Source organism: Chenopodium quinoa, unplaced genomic scaffold, assembly GCF_001683475.1.
Source record: "Chenopodium quinoa cultivar QQ74 unplaced genomic scaffold, ASM168347v1, whole genome shotgun sequence".
NCBI lineage: Eukaryota > Viridiplantae > Streptophyta > Magnoliopsida > Caryophyllales > Amaranthaceae > Chenopodium > Chenopodium quinoa.
In genome coordinates this window covers 1,057,194-1,078,275 of record NW_018743920.1, presented here as the reverse complement: position 1 = coordinate 1,078,275, position 21,082 = coordinate 1,057,194, and the positions used below count along the sequence as shown (strand labels likewise).

The following is a 21,082-nucleotide window of genomic DNA, read 5'->3' as shown; positions in this document are numbered from 1 at the left end:
GCTTAAAGTGTGTACTTGTTGAATTAACAACGAAAATTGAAAACAAATTAAACGAATGACTGGGTATGAGATATCCAAGTTTTTAAAGAAGGTAAGTTATTTCAACCTAAGAGGATGACCAATGTATGACGAAATCTTTGGTTAAGAGAAAGAAAGATTTTAATTGATAAATAAAAATAGGAGGGAGAAGAGTTGGAGAAGAGGGAGATTGATAACAAGGTCATCTTCATCACCAAAGACGGTTGGAAGAAAAACCAAAGCGAGAGATAGAGATAATTTATTACAAGTAGCTAAAAACAAAAGTGATGCATCGAAATTAAAGCTTCCATTTATAGAAAGTGATGCATTTAAAAAAGCAGAGGTGGTATATAGTTTTGGATACCAAGCCAACACAACTTGGTTCATCATATAAGGCCAAACCAACTAACTCACCATGATCAATTTATTTACTCCGTAGTTTTCTAGGTTGTGTATTATTGACATGTTATTCACATATGACTATTACTCTTAGAGAGTATTTTTATTGAAAATTACTTATCTAAAATTATTTTTCAAGAAACTTATTTTATCTAAATTAGTAACTCAAAAACTTATCAAAAACTTATTTCCTCAAATAAGTACTCTCTCCGTCCCTTTATTTTTGCTCCATTGCTATTTTTTGGGACAAACTTAGAAAACTTTGACTACATATTATGGGATCTTATTAGATTCGTCTCTTTATATATTTTATTTTACGTGTATGTATGGAGATAAAGATATATACGTTATAAGACGCGTCTTAAAAACTGTGCAAAATCAAATAGGGCAAAAAAAAAAAATTAGGGATAGAGGAAGTAGAAATCAACCCTAAATTAGGCAACAATATACAAGCACGTACATATTTTTTTGCTGTCAATGTCAAACTATCTCATAATGTTTATAGGATAGAGGACACAGTTTGATGAAAATCATAGGATTAATCCCATCAGTTCTCAATGAATTCAAGTGGATAAGCAGCCAAGAGCAATCAATCCCACAAATTCCTCTCTTTTGCTCCCTCCTCTTCTTCTACCTCTCTCTTCTTCCTCCCACAAAATCAAATTTCAAACTTTCCAAAAACCCAAAAAAAAAAACAATGGATTATGAAGCTCAAAGACGAATTGCTGTACTATGCTCTCATCTATGCCCTTCCCACTTCAATTCACGAAATACCCATATCGTATCTACTTCGAATTGTTCATCTGAGTCAACTACAGCTCAAGTTCAAACTAGGGATTTGGTGAAAAGCCCCAATTCTCAAGATACTTGCATTTTTTGCCAGATTATTCGGGGTAATTCCCCTGCTTTTAAGGTACAATTAACAATACTTACCCAATTTTGAATGTGGGGTGGGCTGAATTTATTATTGTGTGTTGTAATCTGATTGAAATTTGGGGTTTTGTTGTTCAGCATTTATGTTATTGGGGCAGTGATTGTGTTGAAGTTGTTTATTATTAACATGTCTGTATTTTTACTGGAGTTTGTTGTCTAATTGAATATTGCAACAGAAGTCAGAAATGGTACTGAAAAGTTTATGATATGTCGCCGTAATTTATGGTTGCTGTGATTAAAGAGAGTACGTAGAATATAAATTCATTTCCATTACCATTATTTATTACTGCCGTCGAATGGGCAGGTAAGTTTGTTAATTGGGCATGATGTATCATGGAGTATTTGTGTGTGTGTTTAGTGGGGGTGGGGTTGGAAGAAAAAAGTGGGGAACTAGCACAATTGAAACTAAGTACTATAAAGGACTTTGATTGCATAAAGTAGTCAGGATGATCCTCAATATGCACATGTTATCTATTACTCCGTATTATGAAAGGGTTCTTGCTTGATTTGATTAGCTTATTGATTAGTGTAAAATTAAAGTAGACCAACAAGGGTTTATCATTACTAATAGTCTGATACAATGGCAGAGAGGTTTTGGGAATTAATATGGGCCATGGGGATAATCCGATGTTTGGATGCGCGAGGTTGGGGAGGGAGAGGAGATTGTATTTGTAATCATCCTAGGGTGTGTTTCATCACTTAAATTTTGACTTATATCATATTGGAACTTCTCAGATTTTTCATTTTTTTGGGATATTCTACATGTTGACCTCATGTTTTTGCAAATTCCACTTGCTGCTTTTTTTTTTTTGGTTGCCATTTTTTCAAGTCACTCTCTACTTTTGCACAATTCTACCTAGTGGCCATATTGTCACTAAGACAGCTAACTTAAGATTAAAAAGGTAATTTACCCCTAAACTTATTGCTTCCTTAAACTCTCCAACCATCAACCACCACCATCCACACAATTACTACCCTGCCCACCAGTGGAGGTTTTCATAGGTTAGGTGACGGATTTTGGTGGGTGAGTGGTGGTTTTTGGTGGATGGGTGGTGATTTTGAGTGTTGGGCAATGATTTTTGTATGTTTTTTTGTTAGTGGGTTGCTAATTAGTTTTAGAGGTTGAGTTGTGGTTTTTGGTTAGCAGGTGGTTGTCTTAGAGTTTATTCGTTGGTTTTAGATTGGTTATTGGTGGTTTCTATGGATGGCCAGTGGTTTTTGAAGGTTGAGTGATGGTTCTTGGTGGGTGGGTGGTTGTTTTATAAATTGGGTGGTTGATTTCAATGTTTGGTTGGTAGTTGTTGTTTCGATAGGTGGCAAGTGATTTCTGTTATGTTGGGTGATGGTGTTGGGCTGGTTAGGTGGCTATGGGTGGTTGAGTTGGGTTGGACAAGGGCTGTGGGTGGGGTTAGGTTGGTGTACGGTCATGGGGAGAGGAGGTTGGTTGAATTAGAAGGGTACGCTAGTAAGTTTGATTATCAAAGCTAAGGGTTAGCCATAAAACACCAAGGGTTAGCCATAAGGCCATAAAGCATAAGTAAGGGCAGACTAATTAATTATGCAAAAGTAGGTGGTCACTTGAGGAATCCACAAAATTTTACCACCCAATGAAATTTGCAAAAACAAGTGGCCACCATGTAGAATTACCTTTATTTGTTTTAAGAACGTACTATTACGAGTAGAACTTAATTCCCCTTAACTTTGTTATTTTTATGGTGAAAAAAATAGTGTTTTAATGCTGACCTTATACAAGCTGTTCTTTGGTGAAATTTCCATCCTTCTTGTGGAAGACTCACTGTGGTTGACTGGCGATTTTTGGTGAATAATGATTGTTTTTAAACTTGTGATCTTCATTTGTATGGCCACTTAGCCAGCTCACAGTTGTTTTAATGTTTTCTCTCATAGCTTTACGAAGATGACACATGCATTTGCATTTTGGATACAAGTCCACTCAGTCGTGGGTAAGGTACCATCCATTTATCGTACTTTTAAGTCCGGTAAAGTTGTCCTTAAAGTGTAATTTTGTCATCATGCTGTCGTACTTACTCTTTTTTCATGCTTTGACTTACAGGCACTCTCTTCTCATTCCAAAACGTCATTTTTGTTCCTTGGATACAACTCATCCTTCAGTAAGTAACCGTAAATATTTGTACTCAATTCAGTTTCTATGGCCATATATTGTTGCCTTGGTGCTCAAATCTGGACAAAATTCTGCTGCATGATATTGGGTGTGTCTATTGTATGATACTATGATCCTATTTCCTTCGTTCTCTTTTAATTGCAACGTGGAGGGGATGCACGGTATTTTAGGAGAGAAGAGAGATAAAAAGAAAGACCCATGTGATGAGGAGAGAGATAAAAAACATCATTGATTCATTGGCCAAATAAAGTAATGTTGCAATCAATTTGCAACCTCCTGAAATGGTATATGTTGTGATTAAAAGAGAACGATGGAAGTATATTATATTATTTAATTTTTTTCGTCAAAAAAAAAATTCTTTATATTATTTGATTTTTTTCGTCAAAAAAAATTCTGTGAATGTGCACCATCTAAATGTCCTGAATTGTCTTTTTTTATTTATTATATTACTTGGACCTTTTTAAGTTATCATTTTTTTTTGTCATGCCACCCCCTGCATAGCCTTTTCCTGTTCACGAGGGATGTGGAGAAGATCTTTCTGCTAGCATCTGTTTAAGAATTACACAGCCATAGAGCCTATTGGATCTAGTAGCTAGTCTAATTCCATTAGGTTGATGTTATTTGAGAATAGGTAAATTTTTTGTTGAAATGATCAGTTGGTTTTGTGATGCTAGTTTGTCGGTGCCTTGGTTGACGAATTTTATATGTTTGTAATTTCTGTACCACTGTTTTCAGTATTGTCATGGCTAATTCATTGTAATCCAACAGTAATAAGTGGCTTTTTCAATCATTTTAAAAATTTGAATTGTGTGGTCATTTCCTATTCTGCTCGAGTTGTGCTCCTTAAAAAAAATTTTGGCTGGTTCTTATCAATCTGATTGAAAGCTAGTGCTATCTTACATGATATGCATTCCTTGAACTATAGTTTTTGATAGAAGCTTGTGATTTTCCATTTTTTTTAATGCTGTAGTTGGACCGAGGCTGCATTTGGTTATTCACATAATCTATTTAATGTCTTTCTAATGTGTAACCTGTTATAGCTAAGGGTTTAGTAAGATCCTTGATTGCAATGTTATATAACTGCAAACTTAATTGTTATGTGCTAACTGCTACCCTCCTCCCTTGAACCTTTATCAAGTCAATATATAATTGATAGAATATGTGTCTGGTCAGGAACTGCTTCAATGAGCTACTGCGCACTGTGATCTTTTGAGTAAGTGATCTCGTGTATTGATAAAATCAGTGAAGTAACCCATGCAACTGAATTATAATCTTAAAACATTTATGCACAAAGATATATTTGGTAAAACTGATACTCTTCAGACTTGTTTTTTCTTGTTCTAGTGAACTTCCTACCTGATATAAGTTATAATGTCAATATTGCTTGCCCCTTCACCTATATCTTATGCTAGGAATATTGATGAACTAAGGTGTTGCATGATATGAGATCCAAGCATTTCTCCTTGGATTTATTTTCGTGACTGTTCTTTTTTTTTTTCCACCTTAGACTTATGGATTATGATTGATTGAGAATTGAAGCTATGATTTTTTTGTAAAATTTGTCAAATAGTATCTTTTAAATGGGTTGAGCAATACCTTTTACAATTTTTTGGGCTGGAGAACTACTGTACCTTTTATGAAAGTTATGGTTGTATGATAATATCTTTTGGCTGTTTTGTGGTGAGAAAAGTCAGCAAACCTAAGTTCCCTGTCATATGATTTGTCCTTGCCTTATCTTGCCCATCCTTCTCCTTTTTAAACTCGCATTACTTTATTTATATCCCAAATATGATCTGCCGTTATTGACTTCTTTGTTCTCTATCTATCATTCCTTACAAATTCTTTCCTCCATTATTCGTCTGTCTCTCTTTCTACTTCTCTTTTACTGCTTGGAACATGTAATTGCAAATTTGCAATATATATAAAATGCAACCAAGAATAAGGTGCTGCATAGTGCATACAGTATCAGACAAAATACAAGATGAGATAAATATTTTCCACATCACAATATTTTCAAGCCCCAATAGGCTATCATTTTCCAAGCATCAAAAATTGCTACAATTGGCCCACAGTGACATTTGATGTGAAGCAAAGGGGCCGGTGATGAACTTAATCCTAATGTTCCACCTTTCACCTGCATAAGGCTAGGAGGCTCTCAAATTATTAGAAACTAGATCATGCCATCAGATAACCCCTAATTTGGTTTTAATGCAATGAAAATAGCCCTACAAACCAAAAAATTAATCCTTCGATGCCCTGCATTCTATAATCCCTAATTTCAATGCAAGCCCTAATTTTAGTGTAGCTATGCTGGAATATGAACACCCTTTTGTTGCATATTTATTCCTATTGAAACCCTAATATCAATGAGATGTTCAGAAGAAAAAAGATACTTTTGTATGTACAGGATTGCATTGCCTTGTTGACGGTGCCTCAAATTGTTGCAGTTGTAGAATATAATAGGGTGAGGATGGATGAGAAGAGGTGGAAATGAAATATGAGACAAGGGAGAGGAAGTAGTTCAGTGTTATGGTCCATTGTAAGGTATGGGACTTGAGTCCCACATCGGTCATATGGGGGGCTGAATGGCTGATGTGGGGTTTATATAGGACAATGGGCTCTCCTCCTCTTGAGCTAGCTTTTGGGGATGGCTCTCCTATTGTCCTGTATCATTCAGTGGGCTGAGGGAAAAGAAGGATTTCAGTTGATTGGGCCAAAAAAGAGAGATAAGACATCTGTGCTCAAACATGTGATAGTACTTGTTTGTCGACTTTAATTACTAGAATATGGCTAAAGGTGTAATTATGCCACCGAAACTATTATAGAAGATTGTTCTTCACAAACAATAAATATAAAAGTTAGTTTCTCACAAGGATTTTTTCAAAAGGTGCTATGTATCAAATTTTCATTCTATTTTCTGTGTTTTATTAGCTGAAAATTCTAAGAGTTTGTCACTAATGGAGAATATTAGCTGAAACCCATTCTACAAATTGCTCTCTTTCTCAACATCTGAGTTGATTGTGCTGCAGGTTATAGCTGCCATGTGTTCAAAAATACCCTTCATTAGCAATGCAATTAAGAAAGCTACAGGCTGCGGTAAGTCCTCAGGGCTCTTTCCTGATCTTTTATAGCCGTTGTGCCAGCTTTGATAATTCATTTTGACCTCCCTCACCGTCCCTCTTATTTTTTTTCGCCAGCATGTTAGCTCAGTATGTTCTTTGGCTAGAGGGTTAAATTAAGTTTTTGACATCAATTTATGATCATAAGACTCAAATTGAGGTTCTTTTAAAAGTTTAATTTATCTTAATGGAGAATGGTTTATTTTATCTAAATAAAAAATTAAAGAACACTCGTATTTGTTTAAATAGATGAAGCCACTTGTTTCATGATTGACCATATTTGGGCTCATACTCACTACCTCTAGCTTCGCTGAGCTGATTTTTCTCTAAGTGTAAGAGCAATAATGCCCTTGTATTCAATAATGGGAGTCCCTGCTACCAATAAAGGCTCTCACTACAGGATCTGGAGACGGGGCGCGTCATTCTCCTTCTCTAATGAGCATTTGCTTATAGGGGGAGTCTTATGCAATTAAACAATATGTAGGCTATCATTGATTGGCTTAACGTCTGATTCTGGATGAAATGCAAATTTTATTGTCATAAATGCTAAGGGTTGTTTTATGCAAAAACGCCCTTCAGGGAAGAAAAAGGCTGTAACCTAGGATGTGAAGGATTCCTTGAAAAGATTGGCTTAACGTCTTGGACTTAGTTCTTTCGCACATGTAACTCTATCATGGACATGACTAATTCTTTGCACGTGTAACCTTACTGCTGATTGAATCGAGCTTATTGGCCTGGCCAATGTCAACACTTTAAACCTCCTCCCTTCTCTTTAGGTAGTTTGCAAGAGCCATTTCATCCTTTTCTATTCTGTTCCAGGAAGTTTTGTGGCTGTATGTCCCCAAAAATATTGAATTCATTACTCACAACAGACTGATTTTGGGATTGTTAGACCTTCCCTACTTAGGTGACATTACTTGAAGCCTTGGTTTACTGTAATAGACCAGATTTCCCACTCCAGGATTAACACAAAGAACAGTAATTTAAGGCTTAAAGCTTGAGTAATTAATTGCTAATGATTTTAGAATACAAACTAAGAAGGATAACTATAGCTTTAGGCTATAAATCTCAAGGTAGCTTGAGGCTACTACTCTCATGAAGAACTCACTGAACTCACTTAATTTCTGCATAATCTAACTACTAAGTTTACTACCCTACTTATACTCAAGAAATCTAAGACTAAAGATAGCTAACATGGCAAAACATTAAATAGACATTGTTGAAGCTTCTTGCTTGCTTTCCCTAACTTCTTCTTAATTGATTTTGTCACCTTGCTCTTGACTCATGTTTCAACCCTTTCCTGCTACTACTGTTCCCTTTTCTTCGATTGGCGCTTCTTGACCGTTGACTTTGTCGTGATCCATCACATTTACCTGGTTGTTTTATGCTTCCTAGAACGAGGAGCTCATTGTTCATTCTATTCTCACAACTCACAAGTATTACATGCTGGCTGCAAGAGGAGTTTTCTTTAATCTAGCGATACCGACATCATCTTTTAATATGCTACAGCGTAACTGAATGCTTTGTAGTTGCTCATAATGATCAAGTTCATCTTGTGCAGTGACAATGATATTGGTAACGTTGTATATTCTCATACATGCTGATCGGACTTGCTTGACCACTCTTCTTTGTAAACATCCCTTGATCCTTAGACGGTTTGTCTTTTATGGTATCTGGAAAGTTGGATTCTTGTGAAGCTCACTTGTCTGTATGGTATACATTCATTTTGATGTAAAGTATATTGCCATTTCAAAAAGCAGAGTTCACACTTCCAAAGATGAAATGCTTGCATGTTGTCCTCATAAGAGCATTTGTGCCCTTCTGCATTCAGTTACCTAGAATCTTTCCTTTAATCAATTTGGGGAGTATTGTGATTCTGATGCCATATGTATGACTAAATCTGCTAACAATGCTATTCTTTTCAAAGGAAAGCTAACGTCAAGCTATCATTTTGGAATTTGACACAATCAAATCTGAATCTTGCAGATTCCTTCAATTTAGTAGTCAACAACGGTGCTGCTGCTGGCCAAGTCATATTCCATGTGAGTAAAATACTGTTATCCTCTATCTTATTAGATATCCCTCCAAAGTTATAAACCTCTGTCTTTCAAATTTGATTGCTTTATTCCATAAAATGTTTTTTTTGTTCTTTTTTTTTTATTTTTTATTTTTTAACTAAGGATGTTATAGTTTGCTCTACTTAGCTATTACTTATCAGTATTACTGATCATATACCTTAAATTCCCTGCAATTCTTTGTGGCATCTTTAGACACACATCCATATAATTCCACGAAAGGCACATGATCGCTTGTGGGATTCAGAGGTATTCCTTCTCCTTATGTAATAGCTTCATGCTTCCAACCATTTAGGAATAAAAACTGATAATTGTGTAATTATTGTAGAGTCTGAGGCGACTATCTGTGAAATTGGATGAGGAAGCACCTCATCTTGTGGAAAGCATACGAGAACATCTTTTGCTTGCAAAAAACGAGGAGGAATGCAAGGATCAAGGATCAGCTTTGGCTGGGAATTGTAGAGGATGACACTGTTAAATGTAATCTTTGTACACTAATGAATGCTTATTCTTTTAGTTTGGTTTTCACGAAAGCGTGCCGAAATATGCAACAATGTATAAAAGAAAAAAAAAAAAAAGTACTCTTTGTGATCAATCAATTTGATGGATATAACACACATTGAATATATAAATACTACTTGTATCATTTTATACCCATGTATTTTTTGGACTATTTGATTGACTTGTTCAAAATTCTACACTAAGTCTATCAGTTTGAGTCCTCAATTGACAGATTCATATCAATACAGTTTCAGCTCACTCTGAAGCAATTTCAGAAGGATTAGACCATAGTTATTCTGGGAATCCCCTTTTTTCTGGGAAACAATAACTCAAAATCTAGACGTTGGATTATGAATTTATGTTAGTATGGAGTAGTTTTGATAGCTCAATTTGGATTATTATGGAGGTCAAACAGAAGATTATTCAAGCAATCTTATTGGGAAGTAGGAACTTGGAAATGCGAAGTAATAAATCTTCTAAGCACTTACTCCAAAACTTTGGATCCAACTCTTTACTGATATACGGAGTACTGTACTACCATTGAGATCTTAGCCTGCTAATCAAAATCAGGCATTTATAGATCCAACTCTTTACTGTAATAGTTTATCTCCTAACTTTTACCATTGACTCAACTTTGGATCCAACTTTTTACTGTAATACTACTAGTGAGATTAAACTTTCTAAATTCATTACCATTACCACATTTATTACCGCCTACCAAATGAGTCGTAAAAGTTATGTAGTCAATTTCTTTTTGCACTTTATCATTGTATATGCATTTAGGAACTATGATTATCGAAGGGATAACAAAACATAGTGTGTAGTTTCCACAAGGATTGTGGCATGACTATCAATGGTGGTGGATTAATGGGTAGGGATTTAGGGATTAAGACTCAAAAGGGAATTGGTAATTAGTCAACCAACTAAAACACTCAATATAAAGAAGACGAAGATTTCCTTAAGTTGTAAATTTTTGTTACCATTCCATGAGACCATGACCATGTACTCATTCCTCCTTAAAACTAAGAACCGAAAGAACAACACACGTACGTAACACTCTAAAACTTCCCCCTTTATATTCATTTCTTCAACTTAAGACCTTGTCTTCTTCAAACTGTTTATTATTCATTACCCCAAATAACCATTTTTCTGGGTCAAAACATTCTCAAATCTTCCATCTTCAAATTCTCCAGAATCTTCCGTTAATTTTACACTAGGAGAGAGAAACAAGAAATGTCTCCAATGGCAGCCATCTCTTCAGTGGCGAAACAAGCGGAGCAACTTCGACAAGACGGCAATAACTGCTTTAAGAAATCAAGGTTTGGAGCTGCCATTGATGCTTATACTGAGGTATTAATTCATTTCTGTAAAAAAAATCCCTAATTTTTGTTTTTAATCGTAGAAATTTGTGGATAATTTATGATTTACGTAACAATTTATCATCCAATTGAGAAATAGAAAGCGAATTTTTTGTTATAGGCGCATTTTGATTGGTGAATTTCGTGTGATTTTTATAGGCAATTACGTTGTGCCCTAATATTCGGGTTTATTGGACGAATCGTGCACTATGTCATATGAAGAAGAAGTATGTATCTTTATATTTGATCGTCGATTTTCCTTTTTAATATGTTTTGATTGAATTTTTTGTTTGTTTGTTTGTTTACTGTGTAGTAATTGGGATAGAGTTATGGAAGATTGTCGAAAAGCAGTACAACTTGACAATAGTTCGGTCAAGGTGTGTGGTAACTCTTTGAATCTTTTGTTGCTGTAATCTTTCATGGTTGTTTGGCAGTTTTAGGTAGTTTGTCTCGGTTTTTTTGTGTTGCACAACTATGGCGTCTCTCTTATAATATGTGCCCTTAATTTGATGTCTTACATTGGTATTGATTGACATTGCACTAGGAAAGAAGTTAGAGTAAATGTCGTTTCATTTGGGAATGTTAGATTGAGTTCCTTGGTAGGATTTGTGAGTACAAATAGACTTTGGTAGCTTTGATGATGTTCTGAGGTGTTGCAAAAGAAATCAGATGAACTCTTCCAGGATATGGAGACAGAAGTTTACTATACTAGAGAAGCTTAGGAATGTATAAGGACATAATATGCATTCTTGTGTGTTTTATATTGTTTATTGTTGAGTGTTTATTTGCTAAGCGTGTGACCATTTCAAAGAGTTCGCCTTTGGCTGTCCCTGTGATAAGTTTGTGGCCAAGTGGCCATTTTGAAGACTTTTGTTATTGTAGGAATTAGGTGACAATACCCCTTTTGTGTTATAAACAAAGCAACAAGAGATGGGATTTATACATAGTTACAGATTGATCCCTAGATTCGTATTTTGAATGGACAGTTTGGTTTAGAAAGCATTGCCCAAAAGGTTCGATCTAATACTCACAACTTGAGAGAAGTGACAAAAAAGAAAAAAAAAGATTTTATTTTTTATTTTTTAAAAGAATAGACTTCTCACCTACAATGTCACACACTCAAGATAACCGACCAACAACCCAATCTAATGAACTCAAATAATCACAACAACTAAAAATAGCAACAAATGCATTATAAAGACTACAATTACAAGAAGATTAAATTGCAAAGACCACACATAAATTATATGTGGAAAACCCCTTTGATGTGGAGAGTGACAATTTGAGGAGTCTACCGTATACATCTCTTATTGATAATTGAGTGTAAAATTAATTTAATGCAGTCTACAAAAGGTTTACAAACCCACCAACAAACACCAACAATAAAGAATGAGCAAAGTAGTAGAAGAGCAAAAGTGAAGAAATCACCAAAACGTAAGCTTCTGTCCAACAACAATTCTGGATGAACCAGAGCTCCAAACAGTAATTCCAATAGCAAGTTTGTGACTTTCCACTAGACAAGACACTACTTTATGAATGGGCATGTGTGGAGGGAGATTCAGTACTTGAATGCTTTTGAATGTCTTTATTTTGAGAGAGGGGGGGGGGGGGGAGATGTGCTCTACTTCTCCATTCAATATCTGAAGTAGTGCTTTTGAGTTAGGGTCTTACCTATATGTAGAAACTAGAAAGGATTATCGTCCTAAATAGATTTCACACTTGCTTTGGCACATATTGCAGAGATGGAGAGAGTGAAACTTTACTTGATAAGGTAAGTGTTACTTTGTATGTTTTATGGGACATCCATAGTGTAAATTTCTTTTTTAGGGACGGGTAGTTTCAATTATCAGCAAACGAAAGGTGTTACTAACAATAGCTCTTTAGTGATCAATTTCTTTGTGTCCTTGAATCGTAACCATTGTTTGAACCAAAAAAAATAAATTCCCTCCTCATTTGCGATTTGCGAAACAGCCGTTAATCAATAATAACAGTAAAAGTTTCAAGTTCCGTACATCAAAAGACTTTTTGCACTTGATACGTGGCCTTATACTGAAGTCAGGGTTTGGTCAGCACCTTGTTTGAGTATTGCCTATTGGACTTTGGTGTTTTGCAAATTCTTCTATGCACATATTGTGCAGGATTGACTGTTAGGCAGTAGAAAACTACTCAGTGGATATGTGGTAGTACATTTATGATAACACAAGATCATGGAGTCAACAGATTCACCAATGAGGGGTTTGCAACTTTTTTCTTGGGTTAGGAGAGAAGAAAAAGAAGACTTACATTGTGGCATTCTATTCTGTTGCTATTATTTCTGGTTATAGTTTGATATGAGAAACAATCTTTACATAAATGTGTAAACAAAGGTATGAATACCAGGTTTTCTTACTAAGTAAATATCTCCCTTGGGTTTAGAAAACTGAGGGTGCCACTAGCACATTAAAGTTACATATAAATTCTTGAGCCTTTGTGGATGTCCACAAGCTGGAAGCAAACAGGAGAGTCTGGTTTCAGCCCCCCTTCCCTCCCCCCTCCCACCCCCCCCCCCCCCCCCCCTCCTAATATTAAGGAGGTCCTGGTGAGTGCTTGATTGGATATGTTACAGTCTGTAGATTTCATTGTTTTCTCTGCCTAGAGTTTTGTTGCCCTCAGAATTGTCAGGTAGACTTTGTTCTGCTAGTTCTTTCAAAATCACTTGAAGGATTAGCTGAAGATGGAGAGTTGGTCAGAGGCTTCACTCATTTGGAAGGGACACATTCCACAATGCTGGAGATTGCTATTTGCTGAATTCATGTCATGGGTTACTCTGCCTTACAGCTTATTTGCTTCAGCATTTTGGTACTTGGGATGAGTGCAACAAGGTTGGGTTAAGTACGTATCAGCTTACCTGCCTTGTGGTCCAAGCCAACAAATCTTGGGTGCCCCCAAAGAGTCCTGTCATGATCAGCTCTCTATCTCCCGAGGTAAAGTAATTAAGGTGTTTCTTCCACATACCCAAACTAGGATTTAGGGAAAAACCAAGATACAAAAGAATAGACAAGACGATTATTTCTCATGTTGAAATGACCAGTAGAAGTGGTCTGCTGTCCATGAAGGATTGGTGGCTAACTTTTCCAGACATCGTTTTTGGTGGAATTACAATCTTTTTGGTTGCATCACTGCATGAAGCCTCGTTTTCTTTCCTATCCTATGACTCACTAAGGGATGGTGCTCAACTCTATTGCCTTTTTTTTTTTTTGGAATCCATTTGCTATGCGCCGCTGTCAATGGTGTTGCGTATTTATAATTTAGAACAGTTTATTTGTAATATTCTAATGCCTTTATCTTTTTGGGGTAAGGTAGTAATGGGTGTATTTTTTGTTGTTTTATGGCTTATAATATATACCATTTATAACTGACAAGAGAATCTTAAAGCTGAAAAAACATCAACTAAAGAATCAGAAATGTTAATTGTACTTGATTCTTTGTGGGTAGGTTCTCACGTACCCATTCCAGTGTTACATACCTATTCGAATAGTGATCTATGTAATATTGATTTAGGTATTAAAATTGCTTCCTTAAAAGGTCAACTTACCATTAATAAGTAGAACTATTCTGTCTAATTATAATTTGACTGCTTAGTGCTTACCAACGGAAGGAAAAAAATTACTCTGTAAAAAATAAAATAAAAAATGGTTTTTTGAAAAACTACAACCTTAAGTCACTGATAATCTGAATGTCTCATACGGAGTACTACCTATCTACTTGTAGTTCAGTGATTCTATTATTCCGTGTTCATCACATGCGTTATTTCCATCAACTGTATTAGTAAACAATCAAAATATTTTCGATTACATGTATAATTAATTACGTAATTCAGTCACTCCAAATATCGTATTTCCCTCTACTAACTAAGACGTCAAGAGCGAAGAAGACAAAGATTTCCTTAAGTTGTAAATTTTTGTTACCGTTCCATGTACTCCTTCCTCCTAAAAATTAAAAACCGAAAGAACAACACACGTACGTAACACTCTAAAACTTCAAACTGTTTATTATTCATTACCCCAAATAACCCCCCCCCCCCCTCTCACACCCAGAAAAGGGTCACATTCAAACAAAAAATTTAGTACTTTGGCCTGTCAAGACAGCGGAATTAGGCGACATAGTCACTGAGCAAATCGATCAATTTGCAATTTTGAGGTCACAATCTAATGGAAACCAGAACATTTTTTTTTTTCACTTATCACATTCTTCGATAGAAATTAGTCGATTTTGCTTGTAACACCTTTCATGTTGTGTTCAAACCCACAAAAATTAGTAGACCCCTGTAGTGCCTCATGAATATTGATCCTTAAGCATGGCAAGATGGAAACATTGTCCAAGCTCAAGACATTAATTTGCTAATTGAGAAATTAGATCATGTTAGGCTGCTATGTGATAACAGTGCCTATGAAGTATGGTTTCTCTTCGGGATTTGGGAATTTGATTATGAGTAGGTTACCTTTACTGAACGGTAGAGATCTAACTTTCATACTTCCCTAGTTTTAGGCCGCATTATACTTTTAATTGGAGAATTTGTTGAGTGTTGAGCGTTGAGCCATTTTTTTTAATCATTCTGGAATGTGCAAAGTTGCAGATCACCATTTACACTCTGACTTCCCATCTGAGCGAGTTGATATATAATCTGAGCCTTAGCCTTTTTCCTTAGTTGGGTGGGTGAGTGGGGATAACTTGAGTTAATGGTATTTTTCACAGACAACTTGCTTGAATCTAGCTAATTTAGTTTTAAAAATCAATTTTGTTGTAGAGTTTTTATTTTTAATGTAGGAGTTAAGGAAGGTTTCCATTTTAGTGTAGGGAATTCCTTTTACACAATACAATCATACATTGAATAAGAATTGCTTTGGGTTTTGCCTTTTCTTTTGTTCTAGTAGAAGACATAAATTGTACCTTGTAGAGCATATGGCATTCTGTATCTGAAGTAAAGATCTGGAGCTGAAAGAAAATTTCTCATTGACAATTGTATTTCTTTTTTTTTTTTTTATCCCTCTTCTCCTGATTACTTGCAGGGATGGTTTTTTCAGATTCCTGTGTTTTAGTTTGAAGAATACACCAGTTCATCCTAGCTCTTTTATAGTACTGCAATTCTATGACTGTAAAGTCTTTAATTCTTAGTTTTTTTTTTCCCCCTCTTTTGAAGACTGTAGACCAAACAAGGTTTTTTTTTTTTTTTTTTTTTTTTTAAATTCGATATACTATGTATGCTCTCATGTTTTGATGGCATAGAGCTGTCCTTTTTTTCTAGTCTTGTAAGATGTTTAGCAGTATACATTATAGTATTCTCAGAAAATCACTGATTGACATTTTGGTAATAATATTAAGAGCGAATCTTAGTTTTTTGTCCTTCTAACTACTCAGTAAAAGATAATTTGTCTTGTTTCCAATAACAGGCACATTATATGTTGGGTCTTGCATTGATACAGAAACAAGACTATAGTGACGGAGTCAAAGAACTGGAAAAGGTATGTTACGGATTTTTGATAAATGATGAATATTGTTTGATTTTATGATTTGTACTTGTAGAGTTGTAGGTAAAGTAGTCTTCCATTCTACCCCTTCTATAATCTTATCACCAATTGCTTACTGCCAGCTGGCTCTTTTGAGCTCTTTTAAATTCTTAACTCTGTGCCTGAATTTGATTTTCTGTTGTTTTACATTTTGGATTTGTTCTCTTTCTATCAGTAGTAGATGAATATGTTGGAAATAGGACTAAGTTTTCATTTTTCATTTGGAAGCGCTGTTGAACTAATTAGTTCTTTGGGATTAATCAGTCTTATTTGCCAAAGCTTACGTAAAATTAACTTAGTCCAGCTTTACCCTCTCAATCCTCTCTGCATGACTGCTTTGCTCAGAGTGCTCTTGAGACTGACTGAAGTTGAATTACTATTGTATAAAATATATATTTATTTGAGGAAATGTCCTGTATCTATTTTCTCCTTTTCATCACATTACTTTTTGTTTAGGTTTTGATGCTGGTATTTTCATACCTCTTTTCCTTTTACTTCCCTCCACCTCTCCATGATTTTTGTCAAGTTTCGTTGTTTTTTTTTGTTGGCTTCTGTATTTTTTTTTGGAGGGTCTTGTGGTCCTTGTATCTCTTTTGAGGCTTTTTATTCGTACCTGTAAACGTTGAACTTATTGGCCCTTATTTGAACTTATTTTAAGTTGTGAATATTACTTTTGAGCCTTAATTTCATTTAATTCGCACTTAATTGAGCCTTATTAGGACTTTTCAGACTTGAAACTTATGTAAGTGAGGTGAAAATAATAGGTCTTTTGGGCTACTTTACAGTAACATGTTGTTGGACCTTCTCGCAACTTATGTGAGGTCAAAGTAAGATTATACTGAGTGGTGCATGTTGAAGTAGAGTGCTTATCTATGCACTGCAAAAGCAATTTGAAAGCTTGAGTTTAGTGCTTTATAAAGACCTATCTGGCACTTGTTGAAGTAGAGTGCTCATCTATGCACTGCGAAAGCAATTTTCCTAAGACTGCTAAATTGCTTTGGAAATACATCTAATGGCTTAAGCCACTATTTCTATTTCCTAGCTGAGCCATCATGCGAAAGGTGCACTTTTAGAATGGAAGCTTCGGTTGAAGTGCTAAAGGCTCTATAAGGTAGAGTTGTAGACATAAGAGGGAAATGCATAGGGTTTAGCCACAGGTCTAGAAAGATATAAACCATTGTCTAATTACCCTACCTGTGCAGAACAAGCAGTGAGTTATTAAAATTCTAGGGTGTATATTAGCACCAATGCTTCACGACTTTAGAGTTTTTAGGACCTTGTGTTTGTTTCACTGTTTAGGTTTGATACCATGATTCCTCTCAGTTATGGACCTATGGTCAATCAGTTAGTCTTCAGTTGGGATATGAGGAGTTGAGAATATATTGGTACTTTTTACATTTCTGTAAGGATTGTCTTCATGTTGTTCTGCTTTCAAAAGTTGTCTACGTATTAAGCATCTGGACTCCATATCACTGGACATGACTTTAAGATTAACATTTGTCCAGATTGGGAATAATTATTATGATGTTAGAAGGTTCTGTAGCCGATCAAAGATCTAGGATCTGCTTGAGGTTCTTTTATGGAGGATACGGTCAATGGACATGATAAGGTATTAAGATAGACAAGATCTGGTGCTTTTGATCCCCTTTTTTTTTCCGTTTCTGCCCCCTTATCCCTGTGTTCTGTGACACCTTTTAAGGTAGCGAATATCATAGTAGTCTCATAGCAAAGTTATAAAAGGTAATTGTAGAGGGCGCCTGATGTTTTTGATGTTGCTGATCTTGGGTTCTGTTTAATTATTAAAACAGGTATTGACTTAATAGTTGTTGGTGCTGTATGATTTATGAAAACAGTTGGTCTTTCTTTTGCTGCATGACTACCGGTTATGAAATTTCTGCGGTTCTGGTTTCTCTTGGTTGTGTTTATAATATTGATTTCATATATATGTATATATAAATATGAATACAATCATTAAGCTTTATGTTCTATTGATTTAGGCCTTGATCTGTTCTCTTGAAATAGGGTGTTCTGGTACGCATTTATTAAGGTCTGGTCTGTCTGAACTTTAACGTATATTTACCCTAATTTATAAGATCATGTGAGATCTAATTTTATAATTTTTTTACATTACACTATTAAAGGTTTTTCCGTACCTATCAATAACTAAATGAAAATAAGAAAATTTGGTGGTGTTTGGTCTTAATTATTTGGTCTAGTTGATCGGATTTTTACTAGTGTAAACAATAAGTTATTATGGTAACTTACTGAATGTACTGGGTATTTTTGGACCTCCAGGCATTAGATCTAGGAAGAGGTGCAAATCCAAAAGGTTATATGGTAGAGGAGATCTGGCAAGAGCTCGCGAAAGCAAGATATCTATTGTGGGAACAGGAATCTAGCCAGCGTTCGTGGGAGTTGCAGACCTTGAAGTATGCAATGTTTTAAGTTAGCTTTTTCCTTCTGCTCTCTGACCACTTCTTATAGTATCATATTCTACATTGAAGTTTACTTCTTTCGCTTCCTTTTTGTTTATCACTCAGAGAAGCATGTCAAGAGGCTCTTAAGGAGCAACATATAATGGATTCCTCCAAGACGGAAGGATTTATTAATGAAGCAGATGCTGGTCTTATGAAACAGTTAGATGCATTGGATCTTGTTTTTAGGAAAGCTGGAGAACATGACATACCTTCTGAGGTACTCAACTCTGTTTATATATATATATATATATATATATAGAGAGAGAGAGAGAGAGAGAGAGAGAGAGAGGTTGGGGGGTTGGGGGGGGGGGGGAGGCACTTGTATTGCATTTTTTATCAGATGTGCTTCAAAGATACTTCTGTGGCAGTTATTGATGCAGAAATCACAAATCATCTTTCAGGTGCCTGACTATCTATGCTGCCGAATCACACTTGACATATTCCGCGATCCTGTCATTACACCAAGTGGGGTCACATATGAGAGAGCCATTATCCTTGAGCATCTTGAGAAGGTTAAATTTGAGTCTTTTTGACAATATTTTTTCTTAATTGCATGTATATTTTATCACGATGTTGAGAATTTATTTTTTCTGTTGGAACTTAGATGGGCAAGTTTGACCCAATCACTCGTGAACCACTTGATCAATCCCAATTGATTCCAAATTTGGCCATAAAAGAAGCAGTTCAGGCATATCTAGAGGATCACGGGTGGGCTTATAAGACAGACTAGCAGTGATATGCTAAACTTCTTGGTTTCAATGGTGCGTGGATCTGGTCGTAACTCAAAGTAAGCTCAAGGACATCCTTCCTGTGGCACCTGTGATCTTCCCATCTGGTCCTATTACTAATCACATCTTGTGCAATTCTTTACATTATAGAGTATAACTGTCATTCAACTGTTTGAGAGGTAATATTTATCTTTTAAATTGTACAGTTACTATGAGACATAGTTGAGGACTAGGGGTTGTAAAGCTTGTAGTCTTGTACAGTTAGTGAAACTTTGTGGTCCGAGGCAGGAATTATGAAAAAATGAAAATTTTTCCTTGGGTGAAAAACCAAAGGTGTGTGGCCTCTATAATTCATTTTCTGTGGTTGATTGATTTTGCTGGTATTTTCTTGCTGAAAAGGAAATGTGAAATCCTTCTCAATGTCTTTGCTGATAATCTGTTGTCTCCTTGAATTGATGCGGTAATATGCTAAGAGCATCATATTATTTAGCTAATTTCATGTACATTGAAGTTCATTTCTGGTTTGACTAGAAAATGCGATGAATAAATACCAACCAACAATCTGTGACTTATTTCTTGTCTCGACTTGTTAAGGTGTTAATGATTTCCGTTGTTTCTTTAATAAAGTACTTGTAAAAAGATTGCAATGATTTTCTTCCCATATCTGATTGAGAGTTGCTAAAATTATCGCGCTTACCATACAAAGACGCGTTAGTATTCGGTTCCAACCTGAAAATCTCTCTGATATCTTGAGTTAGATCAGCTTGTGGCCTATTTCTGTGAAAAATTGACTGGTGGGACAATGTGATTGTGATTGTGTACGAATGCAGTTTGTTATGAGGATCTAACATGAGCAAAATTATACAAGTAATAGTGATTTGATGACCATTTTGGTTCACGTGTATAGCTTGCAATATCTACTACGAGTAAGTCTGAGACCTGTCATCATCTGTAACTGGAAGTTTTCTGAGATTCAGCTTCTTTGGTTTCTTCTGATGTTTAAATATCTGCAGACTGCAGGTATTATCTTCAGTTCTCACTCAACATGCCTTATCTTTTGCAGACTAGGACAAAGACAGTTTATGGAATAGTGCAAAGGTTGGATATCTGACATGCAATTATATTGAAGCAATTATTGTGGATATTAGATGTTGATGACAACTAACTTAGTTGGTAACGTCCTGCCAATATATGACTGAAAACCATTTTAAATCTAAACCTAGCAAGACTAAATTTGATTTTTTGATGAACCAAAATAAATCCTACTTGGCTTGAAAGTTAATTAATGGCTGATTTAATCAATAGATTTGGATGACTCAATCTGAAGTTGACTCGACCTGAATCCATTTCGAATGGCTCGGGACGTATATAAAGCTAGATTAAATGACTAGTCTGTCCCCTCTATTTATATGTAAGAATCTGTCTGATAAAGAATGACAGAAAACCAGTAATAATACAGGATCCTGGCCTGTAGGAACCTGTGAAATTGAAGATGGAGGGATCCAATGTAGAATTGAGGTGTTTGAGTGTTTGACCAATTGTGAACCTGACCTACTGCTTGTCTTTGTGCAAAGAACACTGATTTTAGTTTAATTATGTATGGGCTGCTAACTGTTGTCTTCCCATGAGTATATTATCCAAATTATCACATGATTTTTTATACTAGTGTCCAAGCAACGTAAGCTGGAACTCCCATTAATTCATGATTGATAGGGTCTTATGCCTAAACACTTCCGAGATCGTACGCTTATATCATTAAACTAACTAGTTACGCTTATAAGTGAGGCT

The 21,082-nt window shown here is 35.6% G+C and overlaps 2 protein-coding genes across 2 annotated transcripts; both read left to right on the top strand.

Annotated features, from left to right (window-relative positions):
* The first annotated feature begins 752 nt into the window (after positions 1 to 752).
* LOC110687816 (adenylylsulfatase HINT3-like) lies at positions 753 to 9,357 on the top strand. The gene is made up of 7 exons (XM_021864460.1): positions 753 to 1,330; positions 3,256 to 3,311; positions 3,422 to 3,479; positions 6,520 to 6,586; positions 8,596 to 8,651; positions 8,880 to 8,933; positions 9,013 to 9,357. Exons 1-7 carry the CDS (start codon positions 941 to 943, stop codon positions 9,151 to 9,153), a joined length of 822 nt encoding a protein of 273 aa, XP_021720152.1. The 5' UTR covers positions 753 to 940; the 3' UTR covers positions 9,154 to 9,357.
* Positions 9,358 to 10,193: 836 nt separating this feature from the next.
* Positions 10,194 to 19,621, top strand: LOC110687815 (E3 ubiquitin-protein ligase CHIP-like). Its single transcript, XM_021864459.1, has 8 exons — positions 10,194 to 10,535; positions 10,703 to 10,770; positions 10,857 to 10,920; positions 15,973 to 16,044; positions 18,385 to 18,518; positions 18,630 to 18,783; positions 18,968 to 19,078; positions 19,171 to 19,621. The coding sequence occupies exons 1-8, from the start codon at positions 10,419 to 10,421 to the stop codon at positions 19,294 to 19,296; spliced, it is 846 nt and encodes a 281-aa protein (XP_021720151.1). The 5' UTR covers positions 10,194 to 10,418; the 3' UTR covers positions 19,297 to 19,621.
* The last annotated feature ends 1,461 nt before the right edge of the window (positions 19,622 to 21,082 follow it).

Excerpts from the sequence above, each read along its gene's own strand:
- LOC110687816 (XM_021864460.1), top strand. The coding sequence starts at position 941 with ATGAAAATCATAGGATTAATCCCATCAGTTCTCAATGAATTCAAGTGG. Across the intron at positions 3,312-3,421 it reads ACAAGTCCACTCAGTCGTGG|GCACTCTCTTCTCATTCCAA; the intron begins GTAAGGTACCAT and ends TTTGACTTACAG. Across the intron at positions 8,934-9,012 it reads ATCGCTTGTGGGATTCAGAG|AGTCTGAGGCGACTATCTGT; the intron begins GTATTCCTTCTC and ends TAATTATTGTAG.
- LOC110687815 (XM_021864459.1), top strand. The coding sequence starts at position 10,419 with ATGTCTCCAATGGCAGCCATCTCTTCAGTGGCGAAACAAGCGGAGCAA. Across the intron at positions 10,536-10,702 it reads CCATTGATGCTTATACTGAG|GCAATTACGTTGTGCCCTAA; the intron begins GTATTAATTCAT and ends TGATTTTTATAG. Across the intron at positions 16,045-18,384 it reads GAGTCAAAGAACTGGAAAAG|GCATTAGATCTAGGAAGAGG; the intron begins GTATGTTACGGA and ends TTGGACCTCCAG.